General features: G+C 39.1%; 1 protein-coding gene across 1 annotated transcript in view; it reads right to left on the reverse strand.

The window, feature by feature from the left end:
* Positions 1-708: 708 nt before the first annotated feature.
* The window catches only part of lmbr1l (limb development membrane protein 1-like), an 83,614-nt gene continuing 65,396 nt past the window's right edge, over positions 709-18,926 (reverse strand). The window contains exons 16-17 of the mRNA XM_073070979.1: positions 16,263-16,424; positions 709-5,478 (exon numbers count right to left, since the gene is read on the reverse strand). Of these exons, the coding sequence (XP_072927080.1) occupies positions 5,414-5,478; positions 16,263-16,424 (227 nt within the window). The 3' untranslated portion in view covers positions 709-5,413. The remainder of the gene's footprint in view (positions 5,479-16,262; positions 16,425-18,926) is intronic.

Below are 18,926 nucleotides of genomic sequence, written 5' to 3' on the forward strand. Positions count from 1 at the left end.
ATATTTACTCAATATTCCATCTTCCTTTCATAGTTAAAGGTGACAAGGCTTTTATTGCACAGTCCTAAATTATCAACCAATATTGTGAGGGCTCACAAAACAGGAATAGCAGCACATTCAATTTCACATGAAACACTAGCTCAGTCCTCACTGGTATTGCTTCAGGGGTTCTTGTGAATATTTAATTGGGTTGGGAGAAGGTAAAGACTTCAATGTATATCATTTTATTCTGAATGCAATAAACTCCAACATAAAATAATGACTGATGCAGCAATTAGTTTGAAATTAAAAGCAAAGGAAATTTAAGGAGCAAAAACTATTATTCGATTTGATCAAATCTTTAATTGACAGCTACCTTTTCAATTTAATTTTTTTTAAAAACTAAATTGGTTTCAAGTCAGTTTCTGAAAGTATACATTAATGTGGAGAGTAAAGCACCTAGCCTGACAGAAAAATGTAGTGCTACTATTTTCTGGTAAAACCTGCAGTCAAAATAAATACTGTTCTTTGTCCTTGTTCTGCATTCACTTAACTCAATGGGCAGATGCAAACACTCACAAGGAGCCCGAGCTCACATACAAGAATTGTCACAATTAAAATAAAAATGAAGAAACCCAGAACTGCCACAGATTAAGGTCTGAGGCACAAAAGGTGCAATAGAATTCCACAGCAAGTACACCCAATCCAACAAGTGGAAACACAAATGGATTTTGATTAAAAACTTTATTTACATTTTATTTAACAGATTGCATGGAAAAATACAACATGGGCTTGCATTTCAATTTCAAATCACACAACCCATATCTATTGAACAAAATGACACATTTTTCATCGGGGTGATGATTACACATCACAGACTTTCACTCCAAGATAAAACTACTTTCAGAGACTGGCTGCTGAGATATTGGAATGCTGGGCTTCCATAAGTCTAAAGTTCAAGTTCAAAGTACATTTATTATCGAAGTATCTATACAACCTTGAGATTTGTCTCCTTACAGACAGCTGCAAATCAAAGAAACCCAACAGAACCCACTAAAAAAAGACTGTCAAGCACCCAAAGTGCAGAAAAAAAATTGTGCAAACAATAAAAGTAAGCAAATAACATTCGGAACTGAAGTTCATGAAAGTGAGTCCACAGCCATGAAGCCAGTCCAAAAGCCCGTTAGTTGCAGGTCACAGCCTCAGTTCAGTACAGAGAGTAAACCTGGCAGAGCAGCGAGCTGAACACTGGCCTGTCCCTTGCTTCCAGTCCCGACACCCTGACCTTTCCAATCTGGCCCAGCACTTAAATTGGCCAGACCTCTCAGACCCGGGCCTTGCCACTTTGATGCGCTCTCAGGCCTGGGCCACGCCAACTCAATTTGGGCCAGGCCCAACCTTTCCAATCTGGCCCACCGCTTAAATCGGCCGAACAATGAGCTGTTCCTCATTCTTAGGCCTGGATGCCGCTGCCTCCATTCAGCCCATACACACCATGCTGCAACCATCCTGCAGAGGCCTTAGAGACTTCAGTTCACACTACAAGAATGTCAGGTTGTACAGGCAGTCGAAAGCTCAACTCCGAAAGAGAAGTTGCAGGCTATTGATTGCAGTGATCATTTTCGATAAAAAATGTGAGTAATAAAGTAGTTAACGGTTGTGTTTGCTGCCAGCAAGTCGTCGCTGTGTTCACCAGCACCATCTTAAACCAGAAAACCATAACTAAAAATATACTTCATTACTGGGAATTTCTGCCAGATAGACCAACTTAAATAAATCCAAACACTACAATTGGAATGTCAAACCTGGCAGAGGGGCAAAAATTGATGCACACTGAAGTGAGGTCGTTCTGCTGAAGGCATTGAGTCAGAATGGGATATAATTCAATGGGCACCAACTATCCTCGGTACCTCATCCAAGCAACCTTTATGTGCAAGGCCAGCAAGCAAGTACTAACACAGGACTAAATCAAAAATGCAAATGAGTAACCTTTATCTGTAATGTGTCCAAGAGCCAGCTGAACCATAGTTACATTAAATATGTAACTGAACAAGTTATGTTAATACAGGCCACTCAACCAGATCCAGCTTATAGACTAATCTGAAAAGAATGAACCACAGTTTTCAATAGTTCAACCCATCATACAAAAATTTGACTGCGATGCTCGCGACCATCAAGAACCATTTAACATGCAGGGACGGGAACAAAGATGACACTCATATTGCTGCTACATTACAACCAAAAAGGTTCTGTTGTATCCTTCTCAGTCAACATCTACCAGTGCATCAAAAACTTTTTTGTTAAAATGGTAATATTGAAAACACTTAAATTTAAAAAAAGTTTAAATTAATATTCTTAACAGCTGAAGAAGGTTCATTATATTGGCAAGAACCAATCTCTTTGGCAACACTGCAAACATGTTCACGCAGGAAGAAACAGCAACAATGAAAACCTCTCACCTGGCCTGTAAACAAAATACCATCTCATGAAAACACTCCAACAAAAGTAGAGGAGAAGTGGGTTACATGCATTCATATTTTAAGTCAGCATTATATAAACATTAGAAAGGTTGTCAGTCTCTGCAAGGTCCATTTGCTCCATTAAAAGAGACAATTAAGGAAATTGCAAATGGGCTTGTTCTCATTTTATTTTGGACCTATCAAATATATTGGAATATGTTTCTTAAAATATGATCATCTCTTAATGACAGTTCAGGACCGTGGCCAGATCACAGTCTGCTCAGGTGTCCCATGTCTTATGTGTGAAATAAATTTGTGCTTAGCTCAAAGAGATAATTAGCTTATCATATACAATCATTATCAGTGAGTACAGACTTGAAATACAATCCTACAGGACCACCAATTCCTCAATTCCGTTTCAGCAGAGCAAACCTTTGTAAATAAAATTCAACCAAGAGTTTTGATGCTAAAACTACTTAGTTGAGACTCTTGATTGAGAATCCAATAAAAAATTAAGATTTTACTGTTCCAAAAATGGGAAAGACACATACACATTAATGACATATGTGCTTTGTCAAAACTTTCTGTTGAATGTTGGGTGGGTGTGGAGCTTGTACCCAAGTGGTCCTAACTGGCAAAAGGAAATGTAATTTCTAACCAAAACCCAGATTTTAACGAGGAACATTCTATTATAATTTCACATTTGTATCTTCACAAATACCTTCAAATAAGGCATTCACCTAGCAAGACAGCTTAACTTTCTTGTACTTTGAAGTTACATAATTAGATTATTGCAAACTACAATTTCCAATACCTTTTGCAAGGAGATTACACAGAAGTTTAGCAAGGACAGGACTTCACTCAATCATTAATAAAACTCTTGCTATCCAGGCTTCCACCTTCTTTTCCAAATTCAAAACCTTCCTTCACGTAGGTACTGCTAGAAGGTCGAGTAAATCACATTGATTTTGCCAGCATGTCAACTGCTTAGCTTTGTACAGGTTTCTGTCCTGCTTTAATGAGGTCCATTAGTAACCTCAGATTCAGTCATTAAATTTTAACACCAATATTGACAGTTTCCACAAAATATGTTACTCCCTATATAACTGGTTTACATATCTTAAAATGTCTATCCAAATTAAACTTCAAATGCTACCCTACAGTTTGTTGACATCTTTACTCAGTGGACCATGATTTTAACTGCAGAAATGGATAATATAGCACAATTTAAAATAATAACAGCTTGAAAATATTTTCCTGATGTCTGAATATTAAGGAACAGGAAAGCAGATTTATGTCCAGTACTCAGGGGGACAAAGAGGAGTGTAAGGCTGCAATTGGAGAATTAGTTTGTCAAATGTTTTATGGTTTAAGTTTCATTTTTCTGAACTTCTATAGTGGTGCCAATCAAGTGGATAATTAATCACTTTCTAGAGGGCTGAAATTTCCCCCCACCATATTGCAAGAAATGAGTAACCAATTTCAAATTCTGATGCCATCATGCCAAAGTTGATCACTGTCAGGAAGAACAGAGACAGGAGACCTAGCCCGCCTACACGGAGTGCAGAGGAGCCTCCAGTTGGTTGTGATGCAAGAGGTCACAGTAGAGAGAAAATACATTATCAATAAACACAGGGAGCTAGTAACTTTACAAACGAGTTAATGATCACATCAACTTATATAACATAATTATATATATATAAATTATTAAAGCATGGAAGTCACCACACTAATCTCCAAAATCCAGTTGCCCAAAAAGCCCATGAAACATTATCATCCTCATTTTTTGACATTCAAAGTGATAATAATTTGTTGATGGATCACATATTTATGCAACATTGATCTGCCTTGCCAAGCCCCTTAACTGCTGGCAGGTAACTGATATAATGCTGCCTCTAAGCTGGTTGGTATAAAATGCAATAATTCAATCCAACAAAATTTGGTTGACTAGGGAGGCACAAAGCAGCCTAAATATATGTGCACCACCGCACATTTATAGCTTCTGATACTTAATTAACAGAATGAAAACTGAAGAATATAAAGACCAATGGAACAAGAGACATCATTTCATCAGTCACCTCAACACCTCCATTAACAAAGCAACTGTTTTGTTTTTGCCAGTAACCAGTGTGGATTAAACTCCCATAACTTTGCACAAGTTTGTTACTCAATAAAAAAATGTTCATTTCCCTTTACAAATCACAACAAGCTCAATAACTACTTACAATGTTCTAGAAGCTTCAGAGAAAATCACACTCAACCATCCTAACTCCAAGGTTAACTGCCTGGGTTACTTTATCAGCAGACACCCTCTACTGCCTCCATTCTATGGTTCTGAATTGAACAAATCCTAAAGGGTTCTCCACAAGTAGCATCTTGTAATGATTAACATGGTCAAAACTCTTAAGCTTCAGCCACTATACACAAGCTTCAGTTTTATCCTGAGCGTAATTTTTCTGTTCTCTAATCCACTGTCATCAGAATGCAATTTGTTCAAATCTCTGCATTTTGACAGTCCAAGTGTAAATTAATAACAAAAACGGAATGATCTTTTTTCAATACAAACTAAAAAAATCCAACAATGCAAAAATACACAAATAAAATATGCTAAATATACATTAAAAATAGTGCACAAGAGTATTGAGTGTAAACATTTAATCACTTGAAGTATTAGCCACATTGGATTATCTTGCAATTACTTGATGAGGTATACCTCACAACAGCAAAAGAGATTCCAGCTCCAATTGATGTAAACAAAGTTTGTTTGCTGTAGTGGGAAAGGTTTCTGACTGGGCTGCCCCAAGGATCAGAAAGATCCTAAGGTTAAAGTTGACGCTGCCTTGCCCTGAGACAGGAGCCTTGATGCTTCAAAGATCAACCAATAGCAGCTTTCACAGTATAGGTTCAAAACGGTTCAGTCCTTTTAGGTTTCATCTGCCACGACCCATCAGCAACGCTACGAAAGTCTCTTGCTGTTAGTTGGATCCACCTTGACAGAGATGCTGGCTCGTGTGATTGGAAGGGGGGTGTCTATCCAAACCTGAAAGAAAGAATATTTGAGAAAGAGTTAGCACCACAACATTCATAAATTCAAGACCAGGTGAAACGCCACTGAATGACAAACCACAGAATGCCTATTTTCTCTGTGTAGTTAATCAATTGAAACTGTAGCTTTAGATTTTAATTTGAGACTCCTCTGCGTAAGTGGTTTCAGAATCCAACCGCCTGAAGGGAAAGCCAACCCAACCCATGGATTCCTCACCTACAGACGTGACTGGCACAATATTAACTTTAACAACGAGGTTTACGCATAGCCACCTCTGCAAAATTCCACAAGGAGGTTGCAATTAATTATTTTCATAACTAACCTGTGTTACCCAACTACTCAGTCTCAAGAGTTTGAGATCCATGATGAAATGGCAGAATCAAATTTGCTTTTCCTGTTAATCAGTGCACACAACTTACCTCCTTGATCGGAGATAAGTCAGAGTTAGAAGAGTTGACAGGTCTATTTGAAAGTAATCTTATCAAACATAATTATAAATAACTTAAAGACTTTTTAAAAAAAAAGTCAGACTACATTGTGATAAAGGAACTCCCCACTGTGTGCCCAGGCCTGGTCAGGCCTGTCTGAGTTTTTTTGGTAATCTTTACATCCAGGAATAGAAGTTAATTATTTTCGAACACAGGATTTGAGTCAATAATCTTTTCATATTTTGGAATTACTCCAGTTGGTCAAAGACGCAAGTTATTGTGAAACTTGGCTCCTGGTCAAATAAATTATTCAGATAAAGAAAAAATTAAAAATGGAAGTAAAAATCAAAGGCACATGTCAAATGGATGATTAAGTATTTGTGAAATAACTAAACAAAAATAATCAATTAAATTTAATTTATAAAAAAAATTAATTCACAGATAATTAAAGTTGAAATAGTTGGTTGAAGTGACCAATAGCTCACTGTTGAGTGTTCAGAATAGGAGCAGGGCTGGAGGGCGGGTGGTGGTGGGGGAGCAGAGGGGAGATTAAGTCGAAAAACAAAAGCACCAGCACCCATTTTTCAGTTTAGAGAAGCAGTAACAGCTGGTGAATGCTTAAAGATTGACACAATTGTGTTAAGGTGTACAATGGGGATTGCAAAGAAATTAAGGGGCTTCAATATATTGTGAAGATGCAGTGTACCAAATATGGGAAAGGGATAACTCCCTGTCAGTGCCAAATTACCCAAATTTTCTCTTGAGCCTTGGCGACAAGAATGACTTTTGTTTGTAAATCTGCTACTGTTGAGCATGATTTCAGAAACTGCTCTGATCCTGAATAGGAATGACCCTGCACCATGGCAGCAAGCTGTAAAATACCATGAGCGCAAAGGAAGCCCACAAAACACCTAAATGAACTTAGTCCTGATTTAGACCATAAGATGTAGGAGCAGAATTAGGCCATTTGGCCCATTGTGTCTGTTCCGCCATTTCATCATGGCTGATCCAATTTTCCTCTCAGCCCCAATCTCCTACCTTCTCCCCGTATCTGTTCATGCCCAGTCCAATCAAGAATCTATCAACCTCTGCCTTAAATATCCAAAAAGACTCGTCCTCCACAGCTGCCTGTGGCAAAGATTTCCACAGGTTCACCATTCTCTGGACAAAGAAATTCTTCCTCATCTCCGTTCTAAAAGGACGCCCCTCTATTCTGAAGCTGTGTCCTCTGGTCTTAGACTCTCCCATCATAGGAAACATCCTCTCAACATCCACTCTAACAAGGCCTTTCAACATTTGATAGGTTTCACTGAGGTCACCCTTTATTCTTCTGAATTCTAGTGAGTACAAAGACTCAAGATTCTAAGTGCATTTATTATCAAATAATGTATAAATTACACAACCTTAAGATTTGCAAGGAACCCGAAAGAACCCAATTAAAAAAAATAAGACCAACTCCTCAGTGCCCACAGAGAAAGACAGAAGAAAAATCGAAACGAATCATGCAAACAATGGAAGCGAGCAACGGCAACAGCATTCAAATCCCCGGAGCAGCCTGAAGGAGGCCCAAAGCCTCGGTATTCAGTTCATCATATTAACGGGACAAGTTGCTGAAAGGTTCACAGACGTGAAGCACAGCAACCAGGGACAGTCTCACAGCTTTAGCATCACAGGGAGAGAAGCCCCCAGACAATCTAGGCTGATGTTTAAATTGTCCGAACCTTGAACTAGGACCCGGGCCCTGCTGCAATGAATCATTCTGGGCCTAGATTTCACTGCTGGAGAAGCCAATCTCAACCTCTCCAAATCTGCTCAGTGCTTAGAGAGAATACAGGCCCAGCACCATCAAACACTCATCATCTGACAAGCAGTTCAATCGTGGATTGATTTTCGTGAACCTCCTTTGAACCCTCTCCAGTGTCAGTACATCCTTTCTAAGATAAGCAGCTCAAAACTGCTCACAATACTCCAAGTGAGGCCTCACAGTACTTCATAAAGTCTCAACATTACATCCTTGCTTTTATATTCTAGTCCTCTCGAAATGAATGCTAACATTGCATTTGCCTTCTTCACCACCGACTCAACCTGCAAATTAACCTGTAGAGATTCCTGCAGAAAGACTCTTCAGTTTTTTTGTGCTCAGATTTTTGAATTTTCTCTCCATTTAGAAAATACTCTACCTTTTTATTTCTTCTACCAAAGTGCAAGACCATACACTTTCTGACACTGTATTCCATCTGCTACTTCTTTGCCCATTCTCCTAATCTGTCTAAATCCTTCTGTGGTCTCTCTGCTTCCTGAGATCTACCTGCCCCCCCCCCCCCCCCACCTATCTTCATATTGTCTATAAACTTTGCAACAAAGCCATCAATTCCATCATCCAAGTCATTGGCAGATCACGTAAAAAGCGGTCCCAACACAGAACCCTTAGAACGCAAATCACCATCAGCCAACCAGAAAAGGCTTCCTTCATTCCCACACTTTGCCACTGCTTTATCCATGCTAGTATCTTTCCTGTAATACCATTGGATTGTAGCTTGTTAAGCTGCCTCATGTGTGGCACCTTGTCAAAGGCCTTCTGAAAATCCAAGTACACAACATCAACTCATCTCCCTTGTCTACCCTGCTTGTTATTTCTTCAAAAGAATTCCAACAGATTTGTCAGGAAAGATTTTCTCTTGAGGAAACCATGCTGACTATGGCCTATTTTATCATGTGCCTCCAAGTATCCTGAAACCACATCTTTAACAATCAACTCCAGCATCTTTCCAACCACTGAGGTCAGACTAACTGGCCTACAGTTTCCTTTCTTCTGCCTCTCTCTCCCTTCTTGAAGAGTGGAGAGATGTTTGCAATTTTCCAGTCTTCCTGAGCCATTTCAGAATCTAGTGATTCTTGAAAGATCATTACTAATGGCTCCACAATCTCTTCAGCCACCTCTTTCAGAACCCTGGGGTGTACACCATCTGGTCCAGGTGACTTATCGACCTTCAGATCTTTCAGTTTCCCCATGAACCTTCTCCCCAGCATTGGCAACCTCACACACTTCATGACCCTTGACACCAGGAACTTCCAGCATACAGCCAGTGTCTTGCACAGTGAAGACTGATGCAAAATACTTATTCAGCTCATCCACCATTTCATTGCCCCCCATTACTACCTCTCCAGCATTGTTTTCCAACAGTCCGATATCTACTCTTTCCTCTCTTTTACACTTAAAGTATCTAAAGTAACTTTTGGTATCCTCTTTAACATTATTGGCTAGCTTATTTTCATATTCCACCTTTACTTTCTTAATTACTTTCTTAGTTGCTTTCTGTTGGTTTTTAAAAGCTTCCCAATCCTCTAACTTCCCACTAATTTTTGCTCTATTATATTTCCTCTCTTTGGCTTTTATGCTGGCTTTAACTTTACTTGTTAGCCATAGTTGTATCATCTTGTCTTTAGAATACTTATGCCTCTTTGGGATGTATATATCCTGTGCCTTCCAAATTTCTTCCAGAAATTCCAGCCATTGCTGCTGTGCCATCATCCCTGCCAGTGTTCTTTTCCAATCAATTCTGGCCAACTCCTCTCTCATGCCTCTGTAATTCCCTTTATTCCACTGTAACACTGATACCTCTGACTTTAGCTTCTCCTTCTCACATTTCAGGGTGAATTGGATCATATTGTGATCACTTGCCCCCAAGGGTTCTTTTACCTTAAGCTCTCGAATCAATTCTGGTTCATTGCAGAACACCCAATTCAGAATAACTGATCCTCTGGTGGCTCAATCATGAGCTGCTCTACAAAGCCATCCTGTAGGTGTTCTAGAAACTCCCTCTCCTGGAATCCAGCACCAACCTGATTTTCCCAATCTATCTGCATATTGAAATGTCCCATGTCTATCATAACTCGGTGTTTTTTTTTACCAAATTACCCCTCGGCCTGCTCTTTAAATTTGGCTTATGCTATTTTTCAGTTTAAACCTTTTCAAAAACGATTAATACCTATCACTTATAAACAGTTAATGAATGCTCGCATGTCGACTAATGATAGGGTTCAACGCATCTGGGAAGTAGAACTTCAACATTCACTCTCAGATAATCAATGGAGTAAAATTTATTATTTAGTCAATAATTCATCTATCTGCGCACACCATATCTTAATTCAGTTTAAGATAGTACACAGGGCCCATATGTCCAAAGATAAATTGGCACATATTTTTTCTAATATAAGCCCTATTTGTGACAGATGGAACGCAGAAGTGGCTACTCTAACTCATATGTTTTGGTCATGTGTAAGTTTAAACAATTTTTGGAAGGATGTGTTTGGAATATTATCTAAAGTTATAGATGTGGATGTTCAACCTAATCCACTTACAGCAATTTTTGGGATTATTCCAGAGGAAGCAAGCAAAGTGTCTGCTTCCGCTCAACATGTGATAGCTTTTTCAACTTTACTGGCTAGGAGAGCTATTTTGCTACACTGGAAAGAATCTAATTTGCCTACTGTTTTCTATTGGCTCTCCTCCATTATGTCATGTCTAAGCTTGGAGAAAATTAGAAGCCAGACATTTGATGTATCCTTTAATTTTGAACTAGTCTGGCGACCCTTTATTCAATATTTTCACAAGATTTAATCAATTAATTAACTTATTTATTTTTCTTTATTCTCTTTGGGGAAAATCCTTATCTGTGAAGGTTCGAAGATGACTGGAAGAATTTTTCTTTTCTCTCTCTTTTTTAAATTTTTTTATCCTCAATTGGACTGCCCAGTCTTTCTTTTTTCTTTCGCTTTTTTTTTGTTTCAGTTTAGTTAGTGGTTTTTTTTTCCTTTATCAAATAAAATTTCCAATCTTTTTTTACGATTGCTATGAGGAGTTGTAGTTTTTTTTGACCGTTGTATATATAACAGCGTTAATATTTTACCTATTTGATTTTGACTACTTTGTTTTTATTATTGCTGTTTATATGTCTTTTATATTATCTGTTTGCTAAACTCCTCCTCTGATTTGTAGATTCTTTATTTGAAAATCAATAAAAAGATTGAAAAATGACTATCATAACATTGCCCTTTTGGCATGCATTTTCTATCTCCCATTGTAGTTTGTAGACCACATCCTCACTACTGTTAAGGGTCTGTAAATTACTCCCATAAGGGCTCTTTTATCCATGTTCCTTAGCTCTACCCACAACGATTCAACAGCTTCCTATCCTATGTCACCTCTTTCTAATGATTTGATTTTTCTTTAAACCAACAGAGCCAAGTGACCCCCTTTTGATACAAGGTGCATCCTTGGATGTTCAGCTCCCAGCTATAATCTTCTTTCAGCCATGATTCAGTGATGCCCACATCGTCATATATGCCAATCTGTTACTGTGCTACAAGTTCATCTACCTTGTTTTGAAAACTGCGTGCATTCAGATATAACACTTGCAGTCCTGCATTCTCCCTTTTCGATTTTACCCACCTTTCACACTGCAACTCATCCTGTTGACTGCAACTTTGCTCTATCAACAGCCTCTCCTTGCTAGGAGTCTCACTACACATTATCTCTGTTGTAAACCAACTACATCATCCTTAGCCCTATCATTCTGATTCCCAACCCCCTGCCAAATTAGTTCAAACCCTACCAAACAACTCTCGCAAACCTGCCCACAAGTATATTGGAGCCCCCCCCCCCCCCCCTTTGGGTTCAGGGTGAATATCACAAATGACCTGACTTGGTCTAACCAAGCAGAGTCCACTGCCAAGAAGGCCCACCAGCGCCTTTACTTCCTGAGAAAGCTGAAGAAATTTGGCCTGTCCCCTAAAACCCTCACTAATTTTTATAGATGCACCGTAGAAAGCATTCTTCTAGGGTGCATCACAACCTGGTATGGAAGTTGTCCTGTCCAAGACCGGAAGAAGCTGCAGAAGATCGTGAACCTAGCCCAGCACATCACACAAACCAATCTTCCATCCTTGGACTCACTTTACACCACACGCTGTCGGAGCAGTGCTGCCAGGATAATCCACCCAGCCAACACACTTTTTGTCCCACTTCCCTCCAGGAGAAGGTTCAGGAGCTTGAAGATACGTACGGCCAGATTTGGGAACAGCTTCTTTCCAACTGTGATAAGACTGCTGAACAGGTCCTGACCCGGATCTGGGCCGTATCTTCCAAATATCCGGACCTGACTTGCACTTCCCTTTTCTATTTTCTAATTATGATTTATAATTTAAATTTTTTATTATATTTACTTCGATTTGTATTTCATGGAGCGCGAAGCGCAGAAACAAATATCGCTGTGATGATTGTACGCTCTAGTATCAATTGTTTGGTGACAATAAAGTATTTGTATTTGTAACCCATCCCTTTTGTGCAGAAGAGATCCCAATCACCCATAAATCTGAATCCCTGCTCCCTACATCAAATTATCTATTCTTACCCTCACTGGTACATGACAGAGACAGCAATCCAGTGACTGCTACTCTGGAGGTTCTGTTTCTCAACTTTCCACCGAGCTCCCTAAAATTTCTCCTCAGAACCTCCTCACCTTGTCTGCCTATGTCATTGATGCTAATATGCACAATGACTTCTGGCTGCTCATCCTCACTTTTGAAGAATGCCACAGACCCGATCCAAGACATCCCTGACCCTGGCACCTGGGAGGCAACACACCATCCGCATGTCTCTATCACGTTCACAGAATCTCAGCTCTGTTCCTCTGACTATGGAATTTTCTATCACTACCACAGTCCTCTTCACCCCTCCGCTCTTCTGAGTCACAACACCAGACTCAGTGCCAGAGACCCGATCACTGTGGCTGCTCCTGTAGGTCATTCCCCTCAATAGTACCTAAAGTTATATACTTAATTATTGAGGGGAATAGCCACAGGTACATACACTCAACTGTTTAAGGGTCTCAGCTGTTTATTTTGCCTAATTTGCTGAATTCCTCCAGCATTTTGTGTGTGTTGCTCAATTATTTCCAGCATCTGCTGAATCTCTTTTGTTTAACCTTAGTCGTAGAGTGGCTTAGCCAGCTTTCAAGCTATAAGAGTGTATGACATTCCAAAATATTAAGAATTCAAAACTGCCAACCAACAAACCAATGTAAAAATAAAAATAAAAATAAAAATAAAAATAAACAAATATAATTAACTACGCCCATGGAGAAGTTTGGAAGAGCTTGCTGAAGGGGATGCCTACTGCGTCTGGACACGGTATTAGGCACAGTAGGTTAGACACTCTCTGCAATCTCTCCTATATTGTGGTGAAAGTAAGCAAGTCAAAGAAGAGGGTTAAATGGATTGGTGTGGTTCGGAAAGGAGATCATACAAGGAGTCAGAGAGAGGACTGCTTTGATGGTGGGTGGGGTTCAGGAAGAAGATGATGTGTATGGCTGTGGGAGTGGTAGAGAAATGCAAAGAGGGGAGAAAAAACACCAGGCAGATGAATGTCAGGAAGACAGGTGATTGTAATGCTAATGCACACGTCAAAGCTTTCATAAGAATAGCGTTGGGCCCTTTTTAAGTCACTGTAAACCTCAACCAGTCAAAAGTTAAACCCTGCTTTAGCATTCTTACAGCTTTTGCTACACATGGCATAATTTTGTACAAATTACATCAAATGAACACATCATTTGACATCAACTTGCATTCAACCCGATAGGCTTGCATGTGAACAAATCACATACATGCTCTCACTGGCAATGAATGTAGGCCTGTCAGAAGACAAATGTGTGGATATTCTTCTCTCTAAAACTTTGTTTTCCTTCAAAGTGCCTTCTAAATCCTGCTTCCTTAATCAGAATCAGATTTAGTATCACTGACATATGTCATGAAATTTGATGTTTTGTGTCAGCAATACATAAAAATATAAATTACAATAAATATATTAAAACATTTAAATTAAATAAGTAGAGCACAAAGAGAGCAAAAATAGTGCAGAAGTGTTCATTGTCCACTCCGAAATCTAATGGCAGAGGGGAAGAGGCTGTGTGTTTTCAGGCTCCTGTACCTCCTCTCTGGCAGTAGTAATGAGAAGAGGGCATGCCTTGGGTGAAGTGGGTATTTAATGATGGTGTCGCCTTTTTGAGGCATCGCCTTTTGAAGATGTCCTGAATGCTGGGGAGGCTAGTGCCCACAACAGAGCTGGCTAAGTTTGCAACTCCATCTCACTTATATCATCAAACAGAAGTTAGCATCAAGCTGTGTCATGTTCGCTCAGGTGAAATGCTTTAGGTTCAAAAAAAAGCTTATTTAATGAAAGAAAACTGTCAACTGGCATCTTAGAAAGCCAGTACAAAAACATTCAAATACCTCAAACAACTGTGGTTAACTAAACTGGTTCAACAATCTGTGCAAATTATCTTGATAAACTTAAAAATATAATACAATTAGTTATATTGTTACTTGCTTTTGAAGTATAATCCCCTCCCCCCTCACAATACAGAATTGCTTTATGAAACAGTGCTTACGTGCCAATATCAACTCCTTTCAGTAGGTGGGTACAGACTCCTAATCGCGTGGTGTGGGTGAGGCTCTCGATTCCCCCCCTTATCTTCACCACTCGGAATAAGCTTGGGCAGCCATTGTATTCAATTTGTTGACAATGAGAGATTAGAAATGGCTCCCAGAGGAGAACCCTTTACATAGTGGATTAACCCAGAGGGACCATACTGGGATTGTATTTCAGGACAAACGTCACATGTGACTGACCACATGGCCATAGTTTTAACCCCTGTTGATTTATTTTTAAGCAAGCCAGAACACCACAAACGAAGGTATGTAATCCAGGTTATGCAGATCCCTTTTTTCAGTAACAGCATGAGGACTTAATAGAAAAACTGGTCTTTAAGTAAATGAAAGTTCTTTCAGAGACCAAGAAAACTGTTGGCATGGCTATATCCGCTTCCAATGGTAACCTTGCCAATAATACAGGGAGGGGGTCACTCCAAAATCTGTAACTGGGGACTGGATCAATGTGTCAAAAACAGTAAAATATATGGAGAGGGAACATTAAATGTTCATCAAGTAAATGACAGTTCCTAGAGATTTCCAAGTGATACCAAAAACTGAGACTTTGGCCCATTTGGCATTGAACAAGACCAAAGTTCCATAGATGTTCCACTTCCACTAAAACACAGATGTGCAATAATTTCTTCTAATTCTCAACTATTTATTTGAACTGGAGTCAGATCACACTAAATACAAAAGATTCTGAGGACACTGGAAAACTTGAGCAACACACCCACAAGATGCTGGACGAATTCAGCATGTCAGGCAGCATCTATAGAGGGGAATACAGAGTCAATGTTACAGGCGAAGACCCTTCATCAGGACTCTTGGACAGGATGAGACAGGAGAGCAGTGTGGTGCCAAGCCTTGCTGGGGTGTGGTCATATAGTGCTTATAGCTCATCACATCACCATGTTATAATTGTCCCAAAACACGGGAAGAATGTTACAAGTCTTGAGCTGGCCCAAGGAGGCCCTTTAAACAACAATCAATTATTTTGTGTTTCATTTTTGTAATTAATTTAGATCACATTGTAGAGATCTGTTTTCACTTTGACATGAACAGGTCTTTTTCTGTTGATCAGTGTCAAAAAAAGCCAAATTAAATCCACTGTGATTCAATGTTGTAAAACAATGAAACAAAATCTTCCAAGAGGAGTGAATACTTTTTTATAAGCACTGTATATTACTCAGATGACAAGTTCACTTTGAACTTTGACTTTTGAGACAAGGAAGCTGGCCACAAGTAATGACCATTGTGAGGGCAAGAGTACGGTTAAATGTTGGAATAAAGGCAGCTTTTGTCAATCAAAAAGGAAAAGTAGCCCAGGAGCCAAAAAAACGTCACAAATCAGGAATAGGTCAGATCTGTTACATAGCGTGCTATACATCTGCTAAATCTGTACTTTAATGCAAATGACACACGGCTCCCAAGGTAAACACTTCTGGAAGCAACACTGCATGATAGGCTTGCCTTTAAAACATTCAAACTAATCTCAACCCATTACTCAGCAACAAGAGATGTTTGATGTGTCATGGATGGTGAATGTACCAGAACATTGTAGCTTTGATTGCTGTGTAGAATTAGGATTCTGTTGCCATCTGTGAGTAGATGGATATCCACATCTTTCAAAACCTTAGAAGCCACAATAACCTAAAATGTATCATTTTTGTCACTTCCCCCAATAATTTTCAGTCTTCAACCCATCTCTAAAAATAGATCAATCCTATTGGGACACACAACAGAATGGGAGATCATTTAATCCTATTTACTGTTTCAATAACTAAAAACACAAAAAATGCCTGTCTGAATATGATTTACTGGTACCTCATACACCATTATATTTGTACAGCTGGTACTTACCAAATGCAAGGAGAAGTTCTGCATGTATTGTTTTGGTGAACTTTTTGAACAGGCACAAGGCAGTAAGGCCTGCAAAAAGCATGTTGTAGAGAAAGACGATGTAAAAATTTCCCAGCCAGTTAAACCTGCCAAAGTATCCCAACAAGTCAAAGTTGGTGATTCCTAAAGAAAACAACAACAAAAAAACCCTGATAAATACAGCCGCAATTCAAAACTCAATTTAGCACCTGCAAGTTGATTCAGAAAAGCTTCCTGATGATTAATTGATTAACTTAGTCATGTGTACATCAAAACACAACTTACTAACCCTAACCAGTATGTATTTGGACTGTTGGAGGAAACTCAAGTGGACTTAAAAACTCCTTACAGTCAGTGGTGGGAACTGAACCCTCGTTTTACAGCTGGCTGCTGTAAAGCAATGCTACCGTGCAACCTTCAGGTCACTTAACAAGAGCAGATCATCAGGGGACAAAGTATTATTGACCACCTGTAGCACAAAAACCTTTCAATAAAGAACCCCACCCCAGGAACACTAGGTCAGAAACAAGGCAAACGAGATAGCTCTTTTTGGCCTGAAACATCAATTGTTTATTCACTTCCATAGACGCTGCCTGACAAGCAGGTTCCTCTAGCGTTTTGTGTGTGTTGCTCATAATGTTTGAGAGTGTTCAAAAAAAAAAGTTAGTACTAATTCTCCATTCAGGATGCATTCTTTGACTGAGGTATTGATAGTGTCATAAGCAGCAAGGCCAATCAAATGCAAGTCATGACATGGATGACCCGGTTTGATCAGAAGGAGCATGGACAAACTCAAACATGATCACAGCACCCACACACATAGTTGAAGCTAATGAAATAAAGCCTAACAATACCAATCATGTGTATAATTAATTGTTTAAATGAGTAATGTGAAACAGCTGTTAGGATTCTAGATCTGAAGGGGCCAACTTCCACATGATGAGACAGGCTTTCCACAGATACTGTTCACTGGTAAAATGACAGGTGATCAGTGGGGCACATTTAAAATAAAATTTCATGAGGCAGCGAACTTGATTATTCCCATCCCTCCCTTGGGGAGGAGAGCCTTATTGCCAGATAATAGATAATTAAACAGAAAAGAGAAAATAGAACATTGAAAGGAGAAAGCATGAAAGAGCATATAAAAAACACCGATTCTGGTGACTGGGAGAGATAACAAAGAAAAAGTGTAATGTAACAGACCGAAACCTACAAGGACAAAAAGGAAATTTGCAAGGGACTGAAATTAGTGAAAAGCTTTTCCAGTTATACAAGGAGGGTGGTTAGGAGCAATGCAGACCTCTTTCAAAACAGAAACTCGTGCTGAAAATAAGGAGACACATTAAAAAAAAAATACCATCCCAGGTATTCAAAAAAAAACAGGTGCAGATATGGCAGTAGTAGAAATTTGGCAGTCTCAAATAAATGTCAATTGTTAATTTTAAATCTGAGATCGATAAATCTTTGTAAAACTAAAAAGCCATTAAAGGGAAAAGGCAAGTTAAATGTGAAGTAGCTTATAGATCAACCAACAAATGATAGTACAGGCTCATTGATTTTTCCAAAGGAAACATAGAGCAATACAGGCCCTTCAACCCACAATGTTGTGCTGACCATTTAATCTATTCCAAGATAAATCGAACTAATAGATTGAAACAATTTGAAGTGTATAGTTCAGTTCTATTAGAACATTCACAGAGCAGAACCTTGAGAATAAATTGAACACAATCCATTTCCAACCTTGGTTGGACTGAGGCTTGGAGCTGCTAGAGCAGGAACTTCAAGTTGACAAGGAAAGGAAGTTGCTGGTGCTACTGAAATAACATAGGAAGTTACAGAAATACACATCAAATCGAATCACCATGAAGATAAAATAAATGTGTTGTTGATAATTGCGGTGGAATTGACCATGGGGAAGGATTACAGCTGAAATATTTGGGAGATACAGTGTTCCAGTGCTTGACTGTGGCAAAATATACCATTATTAATGATGTCTAAGAGTGGATCAAATGCAGAAATGTAAAGGAGGAAATAAAAATAAATTATAAAAATAAAATTTCCATTTCATCAGTTAATGAAAGAGCCATCTCATGGGCAACTGGTAAGTTGGGCACCTGACCATGAATTTGGGAAGCAGGATTCAACCCCTAGTTTGGGCTCGAATATACAATCCCAGCTACAGATGTAGTAATACCACAACTAGATGAAGTCAGCATGAAAACAGAGGTAGAAGAAAACAAAAGGCAAAGCATTCTACACCCGAGCGCTACCCATCCTTGCACATGTACTGTTGTGTAGCCATTTGACACTCAAGGCATGTGGATAAGTTTCTAATGGACGGGGCACCTGGAACATGTGACCACTTCTCAAAGGAGAGAATGGCTTCAGAAAAGCAGAAGTTGAGATGTAGGGAAGGAAGGTTTAAAATTAAAAAGGTTTAGCCTTTGAATAACAATTCCACTTCAGCCTTTCAACAGCAAAGCGAAAACTGACCTTGCTTTCGTTCTTAGCAAATAATGTAAGACTCTTATATAGTATATCTGCCCCAACAAGCATGAAAAAGTTGCAAACATTGAGCATTTGCATTGTAGTGCAGGTTTTATTTAAAATCAGGCTTGGCTAATCTTCCAATATTTGTGCTTATTA

The sequence above is a fragment of the Hemitrygon akajei genome, chromosome 18 (assembly GCF_048418815.1).
Source record: "Hemitrygon akajei chromosome 18, sHemAka1.3, whole genome shotgun sequence".
Classification (NCBI taxonomy): domain Eukaryota; kingdom Metazoa; phylum Chordata; class Chondrichthyes; order Myliobatiformes; family Dasyatidae; genus Hemitrygon; species Hemitrygon akajei.